Source organism: Equus asinus, chromosome 7, assembly GCF_041296235.1.
Source record: "Equus asinus isolate D_3611 breed Donkey chromosome 7, EquAss-T2T_v2, whole genome shotgun sequence".
Taxonomy (NCBI): Eukaryota; Metazoa; Chordata; class Mammalia; order Perissodactyla; family Equidae; genus Equus; species Equus asinus.
The window spans coordinates 84,522,517-84,545,596 of record NC_091796.1 but is presented as its reverse complement, the minus strand read 5'-3'; the positions used below and the strand labels follow the sequence as shown (position 1 = coordinate 84,545,596).

At 40.1% G+C, this 23,080-nt stretch overlaps 1 protein-coding gene across 7 annotated transcripts in view; it reads right to left on the bottom strand.

Moving 5' to 3' along the window:
- GPATCH2L (G-patch domain containing 2 like) overlaps positions 1 to 23,080 on the bottom strand; it is a 58,485-nt gene that overhangs the window by 24,729 nt on the left and 10,676 nt on the right. For 4 of the 7 annotated variants that reach the window (XM_044774072.2, XM_044774078.2, XM_044774081.2 and 1 more), the window contains exons 3-8: positions 16,702 to 16,766; positions 11,651 to 11,827; positions 10,153 to 10,232; positions 7,058 to 7,125; positions 6,015 to 6,069; positions 4,028 to 4,113 (exon numbers count right to left, since the gene is read on the bottom strand). In XM_044774072.2, the coding sequence (XP_044630007.1) occupies positions 4,028 to 4,113; positions 6,015 to 6,069; positions 7,058 to 7,125; positions 10,153 to 10,232; positions 11,651 to 11,827; positions 16,702 to 16,766 (531 nt within the window). Of the gene's footprint in view, positions 1 to 4,027; positions 4,114 to 6,014; positions 6,070 to 6,125; positions 6,166 to 7,057; positions 7,126 to 10,152; positions 10,233 to 11,650; positions 11,828 to 16,701; positions 16,767 to 23,080 lie in introns of all 7 variants that reach the window. The other 3 variants (XM_044774076.2, XM_044774079.2, XM_070514109.1) reach the window with 1 other exon arrangement.

Genomic DNA, 23,080 nt, shown 5'->3' with positions numbered 1-23,080 from the left:
TCATACAGAGAGATGTAGCAATTGATAAGTTCTAGTTATGGTTTTCTAAAGCAATAACGGTTAGAAAAGCTATCCTTCACAATCAATAAATCTCTCCTTTTGGGAAAAGCTGCCTACAGCACTAGCTCCTTATTACCATTCTATGACTGTGCCCTTGACAGCAGCACCATTGCCTCTACCAGAACACCAATCACACCATCTGCTGTTGGAACAGCAGCAATTCTTAACACCGATACCAAAGAGTACTACTTTAATAGCAACATCCCAACAGTAGCAACCAAAACAGCTGGTTTAGGAATTGTATCCATGCTCCCTGGCGACTATCCAACCATCCATACGCCCACTCAACACTTGTCCCACTTGTTAATCACTAAACGCTGGGCACTATGCTAGACCCTAACAATCTCTTCCTCACCTGCAGCAGTTCTCCAATTCGAAGAAGTCCAGTTTCTACGTCCCCTAAGGAATCGTGCTCACAATATCAAAGCACAGAGCTTGTGCCAATTACGAAATGGGATTTCCTGTTAAGCAAATTACAAAGCACCAGTCATAAAACCATATGCATTTAGGACAATAGTTCTTAACCCTGGCTGCATATTAGAGTCACCCGGGAGCTTTAAAACAATGCCAATGCCTGGGCCTCATCCCAGACCAATTAAATCAGAATCTTGGGAAGTGGGGCCAAGCATGGATATATTTTTTAAAGCTTCTCAGGTGATTCAAAAGTGCAGCCAGGGTTGAAAACCACCACGCTTAAGTTATTTCTAGAGTGGAATTTCTGAAAACCTCTTAACCCATTCATCTATTAGGTGGTACAAAGACCACAAAGACACCCTCTCCCATCCGTTGTGCCTGCCATCTGGGCTGTATTAAAATAATACATCAATAAAATGTTCTTTTAAAATCACGGTTCCATTATTTCTTTGTTTATAGCAATGAAATACTAAACAAGAGAGTACCCTGAGGTCACTCACTGACCCCCAGGGGCCCCCAGGCCTCACTCTGAGAACCAGAGCTGTAGAATGCTCTAGCAAATGAGGAGGTGGTTGAGGGGTCCTCACTCTCACGCAGTTGAGTATTTGAGAGAGTGGAACTGGCAACGTCCAGGCAGGAAGCAGCCTCAGCTCAGTAACCTGACAGGAGGAAACCTTCACAGTTCAGGCATGATTATCAAACTCTTTGTGCTCTTAAAGGAGAGTAATTATAGGCATGTGAAAAAAGGGAAGCACTCCCAGAGGAACTCTTCCTCACATGCTTCCCAAGAGGCACTAGGGCCATTAAAAATTCCATGATGAAGAGGAAAAACAGCCTGGGAAGAGCCAGGAGGCAATGCAGCAAATTAATACACCAGCCCTCCTCGGGGAAAGCTGTGATAAAACAGGAAACACTTCTCTCTTCGCAAAATAAAATTATACCATTAATGATAACAGTCACCACACACACACACGCACACACAGATCGTTCTAATGATGGGTGTGAAATTCCCAATGCTGCCCAGATGCTTTGAAAGAAATCTTTCCCTACTACAAATAAAATGGAACAAGAAAAAGGTAAAATTTCCATTCAAAACAGCTTTTAATACAGTCATTCACCTGCCCCTTCCCCCCCACCACTCTTTAACATTCTTTCCTAGGTGCCAGGCTTTGCTAAACGGCCCACCCTTCGTAAAGCCTGCCACCCAGTTCGGAATCTGCTCTCATCAGTTGGCCACACTGGAGCTAGACTGCTCCTTCTCTACTGACCCCATGCAAGGCAGGGACCCCACTACTTCAAAGGAATGAGAGGGAGCCCTGAGAGCTCAGTGCTTTGTCATCCACATTTTCTAAAATCTGCATAGAGGTAACTTGCGCTGACCATTTCCCATAGATTAGTGGTCGCCAACTTCATTGATTGTATGCTCTCATGAGTAAAAAATTTCAGCAAACACTCCTTCTATATGTAATACATAGCTATAAAACAAAAATAAGTGCTGCTAGACCTAATATATGTAGAAATTTTTTAAGAACAAGATTATAAATAAATGTAAGTTTAAAAATTTTCTTCCCCCATCCCAAAGAACCTTGATGCATGCAATCCACTTTGTATCCACTGCCCTGGGAGTGATGTCCGCAAGGACAAGGATGAGGTATAACTGTCCATATTCTCTCGCCTTGCTTTTAGCAATGGTCAAAAGCAATAAGCAATATTTCCCTAGAGCTGAGGGCACCAGAAGCACAGCCTAGACTTCCTTATGTTTCCAAGTCCAGCCACAGGCCGTGCCAACGAAAGAATGAAGATAATGACGTGGATAATGAGATACACAAAGAAACATGAAGCTGACACCCACTCCAGCCAGGATGAGGATTTAAAGGCAACAGGAAACTGGAGAAAAGCAGGGATACCCATCTCAGCACAGTACAGCTCTAGGTAGCAGAGGTAAAGGGAGGAGGGCAAAGAGTCCACTCTTAACATCTGGTATGATATGGCACTCCTCATACAGTCTTCCCAAAGAGTATACACAGCCATTGTTTTATTCGGTATTAAGACAAAAAGCCGGAGAACTATTTGCTTATGGAGTGAAACCTTGTGTCTTCCAAGATAGCTTGAGTCACCATCTCTAAGAAAACCTCGCTGAGCCTCAGACTTAGGAGCCCCTCCTCTGTGCTCCCTATCATTCTGGTGCACACCTGTATGCACTTGTCAATCCATACTGTAACTGTCCATTTCCACACCTGACTTCCCCAAGAGAATGTAAGCTCCTTGAGGGCAGTACCTAAACAAAGAGCCCGGCACATAGTAGGGAGTCAGCAAATGCTGAATAAATAAACAGCATACTACTGAAGAAAAGGCCTTTCAGGGGTAGTTTATTATCATCCCACAATTTTCTGCAGTCTCAGTAACACCATTTGTGATGGTCTTTCTCTTCAAAAGACTTTCCTCATTGAAATACCACTTCTCCAGTAGAAGGTTTGCAGTAGGTATGGTGCAGAGTTTATTATTACAGGCCACGCTCTAATTGTACCCATGAAAGAACAACTTCTCTGTGCAGCCTACATCCCAAATCTATGAACATATCCATTTAAGAACTTATTAGGGCGAAATAAGAAGGAAAAAATCATCAGAACCTTGGAAAGAATTCTTTGTGCCACTAGAAATAACACAAGTATTATGCTTCAGACTATTAGCGGCTCTTTCGTGCACAATAACCCTGCTCGGGGATGCTACCATTAACACCATATTTACTACGCATGTCAGCTAACTTTGCCTAGCAAGTGGCAGACACTGTGTTAGGAGCTGGGGATATATCAGGGAACAAGGCAAGATCCCTGCCCTTTCAAGCTTATACTTTAGTGAGAGAGATGCGGGTGAAAACCAGGGGGAAAAACTTACAAGCAAATTCATTACAGACTGTGATAAAAGCTCTAAAGGAAAGAAACAGATAACGAGCAGAGAGAGCTGGAGGCAGCCCCTTTAGATAGGATGGTCCAAGAGGTCCTCCCTGAGGAGGTGGCATGAGTTGAGCTGAAAGGGAGCTCATCATGGGAAGAGCTCTGAGACGGCAGTCCAGGCACAGGGAACACATGGAAAGACTCAGATGCAGGAAAGGGCTGCTGTTTCTGAAGAACACAGTGGGACTCCCTGCGCAGCTGGATCTCTCCCGCGGTGAAGGGGAAGAAGTGTATGGAAGGAGTTTGGACATGCAGGCAGAAGTCAAATTATGCAGGGTTTTGCAGATCATGCAAGAACCATTAATAATAATAATGTTCTTTGAAGATGGGGCTTTTAGCAAAAGAAATACAAAATATGAGCCAGAAGACTTAGGTCAAAGTTGAGACTTAAATCACATATTAGTCATGTGACCACAGCAAAGATACTTCACCACTCTGCCTCACTTTCTGCATCTGTAAAACATCTACTGACCTCAAAAGGTTGTTGTACAGATCAAATTGGATACTATACACAGACATACTTTAAGATTTGAAAAGTGTTATAAAAAGGAAAATGGTATTGCCTGGAGGAAAATCACAGGCACTAAGGAGACCATTACCTGGCAGAGCAGTGTGCTGGTGAACATCTTCGGTGAGAAGCATCAGCGAGAACATCCAGGGAGTAAAGGGGAGAGAGCGGATTAAACTGCAGGAATAAAGCAGAGCATTTTAGGAAGGCTTACACAAACAGACCTGGTCCTAAAGGGTAACCTGCTGTTTGATTGCTTTCCCCCTTTGACTGTTAGTCTTTTGCCACACCACAGACACCATTTAATAAAGCTGCACGTATTCAACGGAATACCCATGAATGGAGCACACGTGATCTAGTACGCCTCAAAGAAAGACTATTCCTTGGCAAACAACAATTTTTCAAAAACTCCCGATACACAATAATTACTTAATTGGCAAAAGATAGCACTTTCTGACATTAACGGGAACTTATGCCTATTGATTATCAGCCCTTGTTTCCAAGAAAACTAGCATGAAATTACCTTATTCCTTATCCTGGCAATGTTCCCAGTGAATAACTGGTTAGCACATACCAGCAGCACAGTGTAGTGGAACCAGAACTACATTAAAGAATGAGAATACCCAGCGTTTAGCTCCATTCTACCACTGAGTTGCCATGTCTTAAAAACTACATCACCGCTTGGAGCTTTACCATACTCACCTGTAAAATGGATGTATCATTATCTGTCTTATCTATTTTATAGGATTATTGTGAGGGCTAAGTGAAATATTGCTTTCAGTTTATAAAGCAATTTTAGTTTCTCATCTGTAAAACATCAATTGACCTCAAAGGCAGGTGTGAGGATCAAATGGGATACCATATATAAAAGTGCCTCACTTTATGGTGGCTAGCCTTCTTTGGACTTTTTCCACAATAAATAATCCTCCCCAAAAAGGTCAGATCTAAATACACCTGAAGACTGGAAGAATTCTGAATGGTAATTTCAAAAGAACTTTAAAAGAAGACAAACTAAGCAACTGTTCTCTCTGTCACAGAGGTTCCAGTCCCAGTTCAACCAGCTGTGTGACTTTGGGCAGTTTAAATCTTAGGGTCCTCCGCCTCCTCATCTGTAAATAACAGGCCTGGATTAGGGGATCAGCACAGGTCCCTCCGCCTTTAGAGCCTCTGCTGCAAACATGATTAGGACTCTAGCTCAGAGCTCCCCAAACTACAGACTCTCATATACCACCTTAATGACTTTCTCTTCATCTGCCCACTACCTGCACTACTATTTTCTGAGTAATTTTCTTTATATCAATTATTTTTACCCAGCTTTGTCCTTACTATATTCCTACAAAATAACAAGTTTGATAAAATGATTACATTTTTCTAATGTAAATTATTATAATTTAAAAATTGTGTGTCCATTTACCATCTAAAATCATCTCATAAATATGGAGCAGTTAGGTCTACCACTGCTCTAGTTCATTTTCAAACAGTGACTTCAGGATGAAGCTTCCAAGTCTAAAACATAGATCAACTTAACGAGCTACTAAGTAGCCAAAAAAAAATCATGGAGCAGTAGGAAGCCTGAGAATATTTCCCTATCAGTTGTCATCCATTTTACAACCAATCACCAAGATAAAGCAACCCCTCACCCCAAGAAATCAAAAAGCTTCAAACGTAGGGCTATATCGATAGCCACTGTCAAGAATCTTAACACTGTGACCCCCTACAAAGGCTCAACCCAGAGAAAAGACGAAGAGGGTAAGGCTCTAAGGCCTCAACCCCACTCCACGCAGAGCAGCTCTTCTTCTGTTTCATCTGTTTCGGCTGCAACATTGTACTCCTCAGCACAGGATTCCAATGTTGAACTAAACCATGAGGAGATCAGTTTAATTCTGATTTCTTACTGCAAAATTCAAAACTAAAATGAAAACTGGATTCCTATGAAATAAGTGTTACAAGTAATAAACTGAAGATCACAGCTGAATCTAAAAGGGGAATGAGATACAGTTCTTATCAGTGAATACTGGATATTCTTGGAAAACAGCTCTCCAAGAAAATCAGAATAACACAGGGAATGGGAACCTTACCTCATGTGCACAAGCAGAAATGTGAGGAAAATCAGAAGCCAACGCTTTATTCTTTCTAAAGAAAAGGAAACCAAATGATAAAATAAAGATGATAAAGAAAAGCGATCTTACCTGATTTCGTTCTCTTTTCCCAGCTGATGGTAACCAGAAACTAAAGAGAAGGAGAGAATAACAGGAAAGAAAACAATAAAAGAAGTGGTAGAAACATTACAGAGAGGAGAAGATTAAAAGGTGTTGGGATCACAAAGTGAAGACACAGAAAGAAATAGGAAAAAAGATGGAATTGGAGGAGAAATGGAGAGACATGTTAAATGTGAATGAACTTTTTTGTGGAAAATAACTCTTTGAAAGAAAAAGCCTTGTAATGGAATGTAAAATAAACCCAAGATTATGGTGTGACACCAACACATTCTCAGCTGTGCAATGACAACACGATCCTCCATTCAACAAGGGCATAAACCACACGCAGATCTTGCCTATTTTGTAAATTATAAATTTGACCAGGCTGGATGCGTACAGAGTCATAACATTATACTGACCATGATGTGTACAGGAGACATTAAAGAGCCAATCATGTCAGGGGACGAAGTTGTCACTAGAAAAGGTGGAATGACTGTCCTACAGCTACACACAGGCTTCCCAATTGCTCTTATCACAGCAGTTAGGACAAAAAGGATATTTCTCTATCTAGAGGTCTAAAAATGGGATGAGCTTAAAGGCGAATATAGAAGCAATCACCCACTTTGAACAAAAAAAATTTTTAAGAGACAGAACAACAAGTTTAAAATATACCATCTTTATTGGAGGCTACTTTTATAATGCAGCACCTATAGAAATAAAAAGAACATAAACTAGTCTAGAAAGGAAAAAACATCACTCTCATGGGCTTAGGGTGTTAGCCATGTTAACTGTTATAAAGTGCAAGTCTTTAAGATCTCCTCTTTCAGCTCCAAAGTCGGATTTCTAGGTTCCTTCATAAAACTTCCCTCTGCCTCCTGCTCCAAGAACAGGCTAGGAGAGTCCACAAATATACAAGCACTTACTCTTTCTGCCGAGGGTCACTGATGATGTGGCCTATCCTCTCAGTACTCAGAGCACTTATGCTGGTCTCCTGAAAAGACAAGGAAGACAAGAGTATCATCTGACCACAGAAACAAATACACAAAGCACGACCTGTCATCAAGCCCACAGCTTTCCCACAACTGTATCAGCAATCTCAAAGGCACAGGACAAATGTCAACCTTAAATCCAACAGCAACTACATTTCTTTTTATGGGAATCTATCTTAAAAGCATTACATGTTATTCTAGACTTAGTTTTCTCTAGTGCTCAAAAAGTCATAACATTGCTTACTATATATGGTATTTCAATACAGTGAGTAATACTTCCCACAGTTATTAAAGTATATGGAAACAGAAACACTTTTTTAAAAATCCAACAGCAGGAGCTAACCCCATGGCCGAGTGGTTAAAATTCCACACACTGTGCTTCAGCAGCTCAGGTTCATAGGTTCGGATCCCAGACACAGACCTACTCCACTCATCAGCAATGCTGTGGTGCCAACCCTCACACAAAATAGAGGAAGACTGGCATAGACGTTAGCTCAGGGCTAGTCTTCCTCAAGAAAAAGAAAAAAAAAAAAGAGGAAAATTGGCAACAGGTGTTAGCTCAGGGCACATCTTCCTTACAAAAAAAAAAAAAAATCCAACAGCAGCCAATTTTTAACAGTCCAACACACCAAGCTCCCTTTATCATATGATAAAAGCCCCAACAGCTTTCATAATGGGACATGTACTGAGTCCTCACTGGTAACACCTAAATATCTGCTGACTAAACATATACACATCAAACAACTTTTCTAACTTACGAAATTGTCACCCTGTATTTTGTCTTCTGAAGGTCATCTCTCAAAGTAAAAATAAAAGTTTGTATAAATTGGTTCTTAAATTTGGGGTTCTCAAGAGTGTAATATGAAATCTTACCCAAAACACCACAAGCAATTCAGAAACTAGTATCTCCAAAAACTGGAAAATGGCAGAAGGCACCCACCCTTCATTTAACTTGCGTACATTTACAATGAATATCGATCACGGCAGCTGGCATACCAGTGTGTACACGAGTAAGAGTTACGCACATAAGAATAAGTGTTAAGATGAGACAGCATGTCACAGGCATGAATGTCAAGGATGTCAAGGCTGTTACTCAAACACATTTGTTTCTGGGAAAATATTATTATCTGTATTCATCTATGTGTGTGGATTAGTCTAAACATTAGGATACACATTTTAGCAGAACAATTGGCTATAGAAAAACTAATTTGAAGTCAGTTTCTGGGCAGGAGTGGAGCTAAATGAAAAGGTTTCACATACTGTAGTCTTCATATTCTTCATCCCTCATGCTATGCCTCCTGGTCACAGACACAACCAGGGTAGTGGGGACAAGGGAAAAGATGGGTGAAAAATGAGCTATTTGTTACAGCAGAAAAATTATTAACTTAAAGTGCCGTAATGTTTAAATTTACAGTTTATTACTGTGTAAATTACAAGCAGTACTTTGCGTAATTAGCAACTTGCTGGCAGGGAGCTGTGAATGAAACTCATTATTTATGATTACAATTTAGAAAAAGAGAGGGGAGATGGGGGAGGGGAAGAAGCGGAGCAGAGCAGTGACCTCTGCTAGAAATGACAAATATCCCTTTAAGGTGATGAAGATGAATTAAACAAGTAAATATTATCCTACTCATTTGAAATCATTAGAGGCATGTTGCATCAGCCCTGGTTTTCCTTCCAGGCGAGCTAAAGGGGGCCTTCAAGACGAACCATGTACTTCCATGCAAGTGGAAGGCTCTTATTTTATAGGAGCTGAAACAAAGTAAGGCAGGTGACAGGGAGAACATTATCTGTCAAGCCTAACCAATAGAGAAAAGGTCCCCACTCCCAACCTCCTGCCTGCCTCCCCGCCATGTACTCCTATCCTGCTAGCTGTCCTGTTAAGCAGCAGCTCCCAGAATAGCAAAAGCAGCATTTCATTGTTTGCAAAATGAGTGATCCAAAAGAAGGTGTCATTCTTCCAATAATCAAATGTCTTTCTAATTAGAGATTTGAAACTGAATTTAAAGATAAAAGCAGTAAGAATCTGGGTTCATCTGGAAATAAACAGCCTCAATTCTTTTGCATGCCTAAAACTTTAGAAAGCAGTTCCCTGATTAAACTGTAAAACAGCAGCTCCCTGACGGCGGCCAGACTGCAGCTCTGACTACGACGAACCCGAGCTCCCACACAATAGGCGTTCTAAAGGCTTACTGACTGAACAAACAAACTAATGCTCTAAAATGCTCTCCCTTCCTTCCTCTTTGCCCACCACCATCTTCTCTGACTGGTTATGAGCCTCAGTCTTAACCTATTTTCAATCTCAAAGCTAGAATAAAAATAAAACAATTTTTAAAATTTAAATTAAAAAAGATAAAAGAGAAGTAGACCTGGGGTCAATTCTCTATTCGGCCATTTCCATAAAGGTAACATCATATATTTCCTAGCTTCTTTGAACTCAAGTTGTCCTCATCTGCTAAAGGGGAATATCACCTTTTTTACAAGGTTGTTGGGAGAAGTGCATGAACTGAGTGCTTCGCACAGACCGGGGCAAAGGCAGAACTGAGTCAATGGCACATCTTCCTCCCTAATGGCCAAGGAGTGGCTTCCGAAATTTGATAAAAAGAAAAAACTGGAAAGAAAACCTCTGTTAACAATTTCTAGAATGAAAGAACAAAATTAGGATAGAAGAAGCATTCATGAATTTAGGAGGAGTCATAAAGAAGCCAAGGGTATTTTAACTCGTATATTAATAATATAAGATAAATCAAAAGAATAGAAGACAGAGCTCAGGCCTGTGGATACAGAGACACAGACAATGTCAGGACAACGTGTGCTTTGTCAGAACCTCTGTGTGAACTATGCTTCATCTTTCAGGTGTGTATCCATTCATATTCCACATAACATTCACTCTCGTGAACTCACACAATACTCAGTTGGCTTAATTAACACCAGCGAGTTCAACAGCACCTTTGATTGTGAACAGGTACACAAATCCCACAGGGAATATTATCTTCCCACTAAGCCTAGTAAAGGGTGAGAGCTACCACCTTCCCAACAAGCCTTCTTCGCCCCTTTCTGAGGCATCGAGCTGCAGCTCCAGGCAGACGATTCAAGCGAGCATGGTACCCTAAAAAAAAAAAGCAGAAAGTCCTGAGTAAGTCAATGCAGAAGATTCATGAGCAATGATATACTTCCGGTACCCCAAAGGCCTTAACCCCCAGGATCTGACTAGATTGACCCTGAAACTAGTATCACTAGAATATCTGCCAAGGATTTATTATTCCCATGTCTCAGTCACCAGCAGTATGATCTTAGACACGTCATTTACCTCTGACCTAGGCATCCTCGTCTATAAAAGAGGAACAATCACTTGCTCAGTCCTATCTTACAAGGCTACTTTGAAGGGCCAATGAAAGAACATATGGAAGATACTACACAAAGATAAGATAGTATCAACAATTTCTAAATTAAGTTAAATGCTAGTTATTATCTCAAAAAACATTCTAATTCATAAAATAATGATAAAAATAGTATGCATAATATAATCCCATTTTTCTAACCCCGGTATGTGTTCTATACACAGAAAAGACAACTGGAAACAATGTGCCTCAGCCAGGGAGTAGTCCTTAGCAAGAACCAACTGCTTTCAGAGGCTTTCCATCACTCAAATCCATCACAACAAAATGTTATGATATTAGGAGCTTACAGCTCTTGGTGTAATTCTGGTCACCAAAATATGCTCAACAAAAACTTGATAAATGACTAACTGGTTGATTACTGATTACTGGGAATCCTAGAATCATAAATTTATAGAGCTAAAAGAAACCTCTGAAACAGTTTTGTTCAATGTTACCATATCTTAAGTGATGACCCTGAGGTCCCAAAGAAATGAAGTGACTGTCACAGTCACAGAGCCAGGTAGACAGTACCAAAGAGTATTACCACGTTTCCTTCTCCCTGTCCTAGCCTCTTTCCATCCCATCTTGCTACATCATAATCAAAGGAAAAGCAAAGGGAAGGGATATGTATTATATTAAAATCTATGTATTGTGTTGTATTAAAGTCTACAATAATAGAACTATCAAAGTAAAATTATTTAAGGAAATATTTTTAAATCATCCATTTAAAAAATGCCATTATACCTTGTATGTGAAAGTTGTTACTGAAATCTGTTCTCTTCCACGATCCAATACCTCAGGCTCCCATTGAGCACTCAAGAGTCCATCAGTTTCCCAGCAGGATAAGCACCCTGCCATGCTGCCAGGCTTGCACAGTGGCAATGGCGAGCTGAAGGAACGCCCTGCTATATTTATCCCAAGGGCCTCCACAGATTGATTTAGATAAGAATCTAAAGATTCCTATCTTTAGAAGAGAACATCAAGCTTTGAGACTCACCCTTGAGTCCTCCAGAAAAATCCCTAGACTAGCTCCAAAATCCAGACAGTGAATGTGGGCTTAGCAACATAAGTACACTTGCCAGGGGATGATTCTCCCCAAAGAGAACCATATAAGTGTCAAGTACATTTTGGTCTCCTCAAAACTTACCTCTTTGAGCTGGCCGAGAAGGTAAAAGGAACGTGGGATCTGAAAGTTTATCCAGTCCGGAATCCATTCTTTCTACTTCAGAGCAATGATCAGGAGCCCACTTGGGCAGAAGATTAGGGACAGTGAACCCTGGGACACACTCTCCTTCATAGAACCAATCACTCTGTTCATCATCGCCTAAAGTCAAGAGATCACATCATAAGCCGGAATTTTAACATGCTCTATGAAAAAGCAAATGGGAGAATAACTTCTCAGTCATATAGGTTTGATGATACTTTTTAAATAAATAAAGTCAAAGTACAAAAAAAATTGTTTTGATTCTTCTTCTTGATCCATATTATGATAAAAATTGGAACATCAAACTAGTTTCACATAAATGTCATACTGTGTTATGCTGGACTGCTTTTAATAGTGAAAACTAATAAAGCCACCATTTACTAAGCCCTTACCACCTACCAGGATCCATACTAAAAATCTGTAAATATGTTCTCTCTCCCAAACCTTATACTAGCTCCAACTTACAAATGAGGCAACTAAAGCCCACAGAATTCAAGGTCAAGTCAGTAAATGATGAAGCCAGGATTTGAAGCCAAAGCCTAACTTCAAAGCCTTTATCACAAAAATAAACTGCCTCCCATGTACCACTCTCAGTGGTACAAATGAACGTGGGGGTTCAAAGCCCACAAATGCCTCTCAACTCAAAACTAGCTGTTCCTGAGGGACTTCCTGCTATATTCACATTTCTCATAATAGGTGAATAAAAAATGTACACCCATACCTCATTTTTTCCTTTGTACCTCATTAATGGGACAGAAAAACCATCTTGACACTAGTAATCCAAGCTCCTAAGAAAAAACTAACCACAGAGACAAATAATATAATCCCCTAAGGCTTGTCAAGAAATTATACCATTTGCTCAAGGCCATAATCTTCATTAACAACAAAGTCAAGACTAGACTTATATTTTCAGAATCTTGGTTCAAATTTCTTTCTATTGGCTAAAATGATAGCATCTCAATTTCCAACAGAGTTTATTCCTGCCAACAAAGAGTAAGATACATAACTTTATGTCTGCCATCCCACCCCTCTTTCAAAATAGCAAGGATGAAGGAAATTATTACAAGAATATCTAAAGAGTTCATAACGCATTCATTCTCTAATGTATACTGTCATCCCTCGGTATCCGCAGGGGATTGGTTCCCGGACTCCTGTGGATATCAAAATCCATGGATGCTCAAGTCCTGTATATAAATGGTGTAGTATTTGCAATAACCTACGCATATCCTCCCATATACTTGCAATCATCTCTAGATTACTTATAATACCTAATACAATGTAAATGCTATGCAAATAGTTGTTATACTGCATTATTTAGGAAATAATGACAAAAAAAAAGTCTGTACATGTTCAGTACGGACACAACCATCATAGGCCTTTCAAACTGCAGTTGTTAGAAATCTGCGGCTGTTGAACCCCCAATATGGATAGCTGACTCTACCAGATCCCAGGGAAGCTGCTCAGGGCATGAAGTATCAGATTCATGGGCCACTAACACCTAGGATAATGATAACACTTAAATCACTGTGGATATTGCTAAAAGAAGAAATGAAAGCTGCATACTGGTAAACAGCAACAGATACTTCCATGAAAGAAGCTACTCCAAGCGTTCCCTTATAAAAACCCACCACCAACAGCTATTTCTCTAAAACAGTGGCTCTCAACTTTTAGTGTGCATCAGAAGGACAAGGAAGGGTTGTTAAAACACAAACTGCTGGGCCCTACCTGCAAAGTTTCCGACTCTGGTCTGGGCAGGACACAAAATTTGCATTTCTAACAAGTTCCCTAGTGATGCTAAGCTGGTCTGGGGACCATAATTTGAGAGCCACTAGTCTAAAAGCATCTCATCAAACCAGATACATAGGTGAATTAAAGATAGGCATTGGAATTCACAATGTTTCTCTGCACTGCAATATATTAATTCCTTTCTTATTCATAAGCATTCTTTAGGCCATTTATTAAAACTATATTTAGCTAGATCATGTTTTCTGATGACAAATGGCAAACTATAATGGAATTTTTTTGGTTCTCAAGCACTCACTCAAGATTTTTGATAACATGAAAAGGGACTCACTGAATTGAAGGGACCTTGTGAGATCATCGAGACCAGAAGTCTTCAGCCTGGGTTCACTAGGCTGCGTGACTCAGGAGCTCCTCCCAAGAGTGCTGCCAGGGCATGAGCAACAGGCTGAGCGCATCAGGCTCCTGACCTCCCGCTCCTTTAGGAACTTGCTTTAGCCAAAATAGGTTTAGCTGTTTTACAATTTGAGGCTCTATGTACAATTCTGTTGGGGGAGGGGCGAGGAGAATTTTTCCTTTAACTGGGTTTCTCAATAAGTATTTATTAAGAGTTCACTATATACTAAGCAATGTGTTACCTATTTTGGTTTCAAATAATATAAAAACTTCTGCCTTTGAAAAGCTTCAATGGAAAAGATACACCTCTATAAATAATAATGTAATATGGTAAGTGATAAGAAAGCAGTAAGTACAGGAAAAAAAAAAGAATAAGGATCCTAGGAGATGCTGCCTACACTGAGCGTATCAGTCAGAATCCCTTTAGGAAACAAACACACATTTATAAGGAATAATTAAGACTTTAACGAAGTGACTATTTACAAAGATGTAGACAGTATTACGAGAAACTAGTAAAGGGATGGTGAAGCACCCTGGAGCCAGCACAGTCAGGAGTCTTTACCATTCCTAGACCTGAGGTGACAAGGGGAAAGAATGGCTATCAGAGCCCAGAGAGAGAACAGTGGTTACAGGAGAAAGGTGCCCAACAGAACTGGTGGCCTTCAGCAGAGGAACACAGCCATTGCCAACCAGCAGCCCAACAGAAAGGGAGCCAGGGAAAGCTCTAATCCAACGGGGTAGACTGCATTATTGTTTCCACCTCTTCACCACTTCCCTATAACAAAATGACACATCCATACGTCCACGCACTTGGCCCTCTGCCCTTTGCCATGGGAATCCACAGGGCCTTCCCCTTGAGGCAGAGCACACTTCCTCACTCCACGGACATTGGGCTTGGTCCTATGACTTGCTGTAGGTAGTAACAATTAGCAGATGTGATTCAAGCAAAAGCTTTAAATATCCAGGCATGATCTGGCTTGGTCACTTGTCATTCCTGTCCTCCACCATGAGAAGTCCATGCCACATACAGCCATTGCTCCTTTAGCCTAGGTCTCAGGATAAGATACACTGAGTAGATACAAACCTAAGTTGAAGCCGAAAGATCAGCTGAACCTGGGTAAGATCAACTGAACCACAGCTAACCTCCAGTCCCATAAGCAAGAAATAAATGTGGTAAACCACTGAAATTTGAGGGCTGTTAAACAGTATCACCATAATAAAAACTTAACTAATGCATCCAATCTTATTCACCTCCCTCGCTCCATTCTTCTGCTGATGCCTCCTTCTGGCCAAACCCAACAAGAAACTGAGGGCAAGAAAGCCCACTGATGTAGTCCATAAATATGCCCTGGAGGGTAAAAAGGAGAACTGTGTCTTGGTGGATGACCAGCCATTCAAGGAAGGGTGAGGATGAGATTTCAGGCAGAGAGACCAGCATAAACAAAGACACAAAAGCAGGAAATAACACAGCTTTGTGCTGAGAACTCTAAGCATCTAAATATCAGCAGAATGTTTGAAGTTGAGGCAGAGACGGAGAGAAAAGCTGGGGCTACAGAATACTCTACAATCCTCCATGATAAACCAAAGATTCCTTATCAGTAGAAAGGCTTTCCAAAGGCCCAAAACTTAATCTGTTGTAATAGGACCACGGTTAAAGACCTCTGTTTAATTATGCATCATAACCTTTAAGAGGCGCATTATGATACTTCATAGGACTGTAGTAAAAGCAAAGAAAAAGAACAAATATTAGTAATTCTGAGCAGTATGCACCAACTCATTCATGCAAAGATAACCAGATCTTTCCAGGAAAGATTTCCTGGTATAAGAGAACCAAGACTCTAGCGGGAGCCCACCTAGCAGCACACACAGCTTTAAAAGCACAGTTAACTAATGACACCTAGCTCCCTCAGAGGGAGAAAGGGCTAGAACTGTACTCATAACAACCTCCCATATGGTAGGAGGCTCGACACCTCCATCCATGTCCACAACTCTGAGGCATGGGGGAGAGACCCTCCCCACAGTCTCTCTCAAAATCAGGACTTGGATGCTGAGTCTCACAGGCCCAGGATCCCTGGGGGGCCTTTGTGGATCAACCCAGACAGGCAGCCACCATGCCTGTCCCTCAATCACTTAACCCTCAGAGAAAAATCACTGGGTTTCCGAGCTGGAAGGGTCTTTAGAGATCTGCAAATCCCTTACTTAGATTAAGAAAACTACATTCCCAAGGAACTTTATGAAATTCTTATTGGTACACAATTAGTGTGGCCCTAAGCAAGTGTACAGGGCAAGAACAAAGTTTCAAATGACTGTTTAGGTAGTAAAAATAAAGAACTGATCATTAACATACACCAGCCTTATTCACAGTGCTCTGTACTAAACTTTAGGAGTTTTAACTCTAGAAAGAAGATGTTTTCTATAATATATTCACCCAGAACACTATGACCATTTATAAATAAGGTTATAAAAATAAATTCTCCCTATGTGAAAATACAAATGTCTTAACACCCAAAGAAATAGAGTGTATTAGGATATTTTTTGGTTCTAATAAAAAGCGACTTCCCAAAGTCCCATCCTTGACACTCTAACCCCCTAGATCAATGATTCTCAAAGGCTGAACGACCTGCATAAAAGTCACCACAGGTGCTTGTGGGAAATGCAGATTCCAGGGGCCAACTCTAGACCTATCTGACTTCTAGGAGCTCAGGAATTTACAGTTTTAACAGTTGCCCAGGTGGCTCTTATATGCCCTAAGATTTGAGAACCACTGCCACAGACAACCATCATATTCTCAGGGCGTCACTCCTATAATCATTAGGATCTTCCCAGAACCAATGCCCCAAAGCTGGGATCAAGATTACCTTGCCGTCCTTCATCGTTGGTAAAGAGCCCTGTGTCACTGCTGCTACAGACACTGCTGGTTTCACTGAAAACAGAGTAAAACACAAGAGAACACGTCAGCCTCAGTCAAAAACAAAGCACTGTCCACTCTTCTGGTTTTCAAATGGAAAGATCACAAGTTTCCCTAATTTCACTCCAGCTCATTAGCCAATCAGAAACATAAATTTCATAGTTAAGTCACAGGGGAAAGTTTATTTTCCCCCAAACAAAAGGAATATAAGAAGAGGAGGGTTCTAAAGCTTTTACTTACATGCCAAAGTGCTTAAAATATCTAAAGTCACTTAGGTTCGGGTTAGAAAGTTATTTATTAAAGCTCACAGAGGTAATTTCAACCTGGTTTGGTATATTAAACACCACAAATTTACAAATTTACCAATCTTATTTTTAAATGTCAACTTTGAGTTTCAAATGAAGCTATCCAACTTTAAGACATCTAGCACTTCTCAAGTTTTCCCATTTACAAAGCAGCAAACAAAAATCCATGAACAGGAAAAAAAATCAGTATGACAAAAGTTCTATTTTCTAAATGTAACGTTTTCCTTGATATCAAGTGGATACAACAAAACTCATTTTCGAAAAAGATATTAAGGTTAAAAATCAAAATATAAAAACAAACTCCACTGGAACTCTTTGAAATAAAACTTTTGTCTCCTAGCTTCATTTTCCAAGCCATTGCTAACAACTGATTCTGCCTCTTCTGATCTGCATTTCCTTCACCTAATCTTCATCAAATTTTCCTTATCTGGTTCAAGAAAAATTTCTCTGTTTTTTACAATATTAGCTATACCTTTGATTGGGAGTGTTTCCATCCAAGCCAGTCAATCTTTGTCACCTGCTCTAGAAGATGGACGAAACTAAAGCAAGGAAGAAACATTCTCACGTTGCTGCATAAAAAGCAGGCTTGGCAAAATCCCCGTCTACATTCCTGGGTCAAAAATCTGAAATATTTTGTATTTTGCAACATTTCCAAATATTTTGCCAACACTAAATCCTAAAAATGCTGGTTAAATTAAGTAGCAGTCCTGTCCTCACTTAAGCCTGTCTCTGAATAACAGGTCCAAGAGATCTGTTGCAGCAAGAGCCAATAAAACATGCTCGATTCTTTAAAGGTTCTTTCATTTTATTGTCTCCTGTACTTATAAGCATGAACATTCTCAGGTGCCACTGTAAGAAATGTCTCACAAAACTACACCGCTGGATTCTGATAGATTTAGACTCTTCGAAGAGCTCTGCGGTTAAAATCCAGAAGACATCCTCACCGAGGATGCATTCCTCCTTCTTCTGAGTTCCAGGAACTGCGCCCGCTGAACTTAGTCGTGGCGGTGGACGTTTGGCAAATTCCTAAGAATACCAGTGTTCTGACTCCACTGAGAATTGCTACACATTCTCTCATCTTCCTAGTTTATTTTTCTCATCTCTCCTCAAAGATAAGGCAAATTTTATATTTTTTAACTCCTCTTGATATTAAGGAGGGATATTTAAGTCCTGCTTGATATTAAAAAAGCACGGCAGACTGTGGGACAGATGTCCTACTCCACCCCCATGTCACATGTTTTATTGGTTAGCAGTATCACGGACTAAGATTTAGGGGTCAGCAAACAACAGCCTGTCACCTCTTTTTGTACGGCCTATGAGCTAAGAATGTATTTTACAGTTTTAAATCACTGGGGGGAAAAAAATCAAAAGATGAATATTTTGTGACACAGAAACAGCGTGAAGTTCAAATTTCAGTGTTCATAAATAAAGTTTTATTGGAATACAGCCACACTCGTTCATTTAGACATTGACTATGGCTTCTTTCACACTACAACTGCAAAGCTGAGTAGCTGCAACAGACAATATAGCACCCACAAAGCCCTAAAATATTTACTATCTGGCTCTTTACAGAGGAAGTTTGCTGATCCCTGCTCTCCACATATTATTACAAGTTCCACTCTGCAATGCCTACGGTGCCCTCTGTTTGAATATTTTCAATTAAAAACTTAAAACTCTTGCTTTGTTGCAAAGTCTGTCAAGTCTTTTCCCCTCTCATGCCCTGTAAGCACTACAAGATACAGTGCTTCCTGGATCCCCTTTACAAGGATTCCACTCCCTCCTCATATTCTAAATAAAGGGGGCAAGCTCAAAGAAATCTGCTGGATCAAGCAAGGTGTTGGTAACCTAAAACCTTCCTGTCACTGTACATTTTCTATTTTTGTCAACAGCATTTAAGGAGACTCACTGTTCTTGAAAGAGCTTGGACTAAATGTGCCTCTAAGTTTTCTATATATAGTTAATTAGAGTAATGGCAAAGACGTCAAAAATATCACCAGGATTTTAAGGCTGTGATCAAGGGAGATATGTTTTTTCTTCATCAAGAAAATAATTTATGTCGTACAGAACACTTATTACATAAAAGTATCATCATTTTACCAGCATATGGAAATGACTATTTCATCTGATGGCATCTGCTAATTTTATTTATTCCCCCAGAAGAATTTGCATTGTAGAAATCAAATCATATGTAAGAAACTGTTCGCCTAATTAGCTGAGGAGGAAGAAAATGGGGACTTCACGGCATGTTTGCACATAAACACTACAATACAGACGCCAAAACGTAGCACTAGCTGTTAGGTAGAAGCAAATATTCCCCTTTCCAACTTACAGGCCAAAGTGGTCCAGTCCTGCTGCCTTCATTCACTTCTGGCTCAGAGATTATGATTTTTTTTTACATATCTAATCAATAGGATTCAATAATGATTTAGTCAGCTATAAAATGTTAATTCAGCCAATTAACAGAATGTTTCATACTCTGTTAAAAATAAGCTCCTATCTTTCACTAAAGACAATTTTCTTTAGCACCTTTGTAGACCACAAAGTCAAAAAGTTAAAAGATGTCAGGCTCCTATGTATTTTTCCTATTCCAAAACCTTCAAATTTGTTTATAACTTTTTGGCTATGAGCCTTTTTACTAGGCAAGGAAAAAAAAGCTGTGTTCCTCATTTTTATGAGAAAAAAATGTGATCCTACCTCTAGTGTCCACTCCACTTGTGGTCCTCTGAAGCTTAGTCAGGAAGACAGAAACTCAGCCTCTATTCGTCTCCAGAAAAAGTAACAAGACAAAGCCCACAAGGACGGCAGGTGATGAAATCTTGTCTTTTCCCAAAATGGCAGCAACTCCTGGAGGCATCAATGCCTCCTGCCTGCCTCAGGAGCCTGTCCTCACGTGATTCTAATCTATAAATAGTTTGCATACCACAATCTTCCTAGAATATTTCTAAAATATTTTGGAGCAGAAATGTATTAACTCTACAAATAATCTGTACATCATTCAAAAAATTCAATCCCAAATTGGGGCAATAAAAAGTCTCTAACAGGAAAAAGAGAAGGAAGGATTCCCCGCTGCCATTTCTCTTTAAATCTTCACTCACTGACTTAGTAAACATTTATTAAGTATTTACCATATACAAGACACTGCTATAACCAGCACTAAAACTAACAAAGAAACATGTCAATTAAATGCATGCAATTTATATAAAACTTAGTCTAAACTATGAGAGAGGGTGTGAAAAGGTAGAGAGAAGAATGATTTCCAACGAAGAATATTCTGCAAATACGGGATGGTGCAAGCCTAGAATTTATCTTGGTAATACTGAGGAAATCATCCCCTTTTAGAAGTTAGAAAATGTCTCAAAAATATTCACATGTGAGTAAAAACAGTAATAATACATCACACTTCTCTATAATGGTTTGCAATAATAAACATTCTCACACTTAATTCAGCAGCATAGCCATCATTTTAAATAAGACAAAATGATACTAAAGCCTGGATTTTGGGCCACCAATTGTACTACCTAATTATTACAATACTGATAGTACAGCAACTGAACTACATCCAACCGAAATAACAGGAGAGTAAAGAAAGTCAACCAAACCAGCAGTTCCAGAGGCTTTCCTCCTCAACATTTTATGAAAACTTTCAAACATACAAAAAAGTTGAAAGAAGTTAGTTCCCACTCACACTCCATCACCTAGACACTGCAATTAACATTTTGCTTTGTTTTGTTTTATCACACATCTATCCATCTAACCTTCCCTTCTGAATGTCTTTGTAATTCAAGGCGCTCTGGGTAGAGCAGATGATTGAGCATGCATCCACTTTCAGAGAAGCTGATGATCATAGGAACAAGCCTAATTAAACACTATTGATACCTCTTGTCCATTTAAATAATTAACTCCAGGGCAAACACTGTTACCTAAACATTGTAAACTTTGGTACTAACTTTAAAATGCTTTCATCTGAACTACTCTTCTTTCCAAGTTCTGAAAATGAACTGTTTGCCCTTTTGAGGAGCAATTAAAGGGTAGTATCATCAATTAGCAAAAACCTCAGTTTTAAACTACAGTATTTTTATTCTATAGAAGAAATCAGTGTTTTGGTCTTACTAAGTTTTCTAAGTTTGAAACTCACGCATGTTGGTAAAAGCAGAGTCAATTAAGTAAAAATCCAGTCTCAGTACCAGAAACATCTAGAGCAGTGATTCTCAACCGGAAGAAATTTTGCACCCCCTTCTTCTCCACCCCCACCAAGGTCATTTGGAAACATTTTTGTCAGAATTTGGAGGCGGGTGGGGGAGTTGGTGTCCTATGGCATCTAGCGGGTGGAGGCCAGGGATGCTGCTAAACACCCTACAATCACAGACAGCCCTCACAATAGAGAATCATCTGGCCCGAAAACGTCAGTGGTGCCCACGTTGAGAATCCGTATCTAGAGTGATGAACAAAGCAGAGGGATGGAGGAGGCAAGGCGTCATGTTAAAGGAAACCACTTCAGAGGAGAGGAGCCTGTGCACCTCTGCCGGATAGAGCCAGCTTCCAAGGGCAGAGGTCAACATTCCACAGAAGCAACAATGTCACTCCCTTGCCAGGGCTGGGCCAGGGCCTCAAACAGTCTGAGGCCTCCAGATCCTAGGAACCTTGAGAAGGCAGCTGGACCTTCAGGCAAAGTGGTAGAAATGAAACTACTCGAGAGTTGTACACCCTTCCCTGCCTAGCCCAGGCAGAAAGAAGATCCTATAACCATGGAAGAGAGAGCTCCAGACTGGGCAAGAAGGAAGTATCTTGCTCATTTCAATGTTCCCAATGCCCATGATAGCACCTGGTACACAACAGGCATTGGGTAATTGTTAAATGGCACGAACTTGTGCACATCAGCGCTATTCCTCCCCTTGTACAGCCTGTGTGGCATGTCACTTCACTCTCTAATCCTATTTTCCTGCACGTAAAGGTGGATGGATTGTTCTCAGGATGTGCTGGCACGAGGCACGTGAACCCACTTTGTGAATTCTAGAGCATTATACAAAAAAGCAAAGAACAAAAGTCCAAAGCTACTTCTAGAATGCTAATTCTTGTATACAACCAAATATTATTACTTTAGAGGTTAACAGTAGTAATTTCCTCACTGACACTCTTATTAAAATAATAATCTAAATTCTATGGAATTCTCAATTATACCTCAATAAAAAAAACTCTATGGGCCTCAAATCTATTTTCACTTTAAATGGAAAAAATGTGGCCTACAAAATCTGGTATTTTTCCTGCACTGGGTTTCATCCAAGAGAGGGAGACACTGAGTTCAGCAGATACCTAAACTACAAGTATCTCAAGAAGGGGTTTGGTACTTGAATGAGATTATTAGTAAAACCATTAATATAGAAGGTTATTATTAATTACTGATACCAATAACATCATTTATTGAAGTCTACTATAGGCCAGGCAAAGCACTAAGTGCTTTATATTCATTATTTCATTTCTCCTACCCCAAAACTCTGTGAGGGAACAATGTCAACCTCCTATTACAGATGAAGGGATGAGGCTTAGAGAGGTTAAGCAACTTGCCCAACAATACACAGCGAACAATCACCGGAGCCAGAGCGGTGCACCTCTCCAAGGCCCATTGCTCGCTGAATGGCCACTAAAATACAGATGGGGCAGACAGATTTGCCTCATTTACTCAGTCAATCCCATGTTTCTCCACTCCTATGACACTGAATTTCAGCACTTCTCATTTTCATTCCTGTGAAATGCAAACAGATTAATGGAACCAGGGAAAGAGTGTTCCTTTGCTTTTTGCTACTTAAAACATTCAGACAGCTGAAACTCCAGCTGTGCTGGCTACTACTGCTTATCAGCTAAAAACACATCATACACACTGAACACCAAGAAAACTAATGACGAACACACTTCAGAAAGAAGCTCTCCCCCTTAATGCCAGATCTTGAATTTAAAAAATAAATACTCATCTTCAGTAGACTTACTTATAATACAACAAAACAGACTCTCACGGATCTACACCCTGCT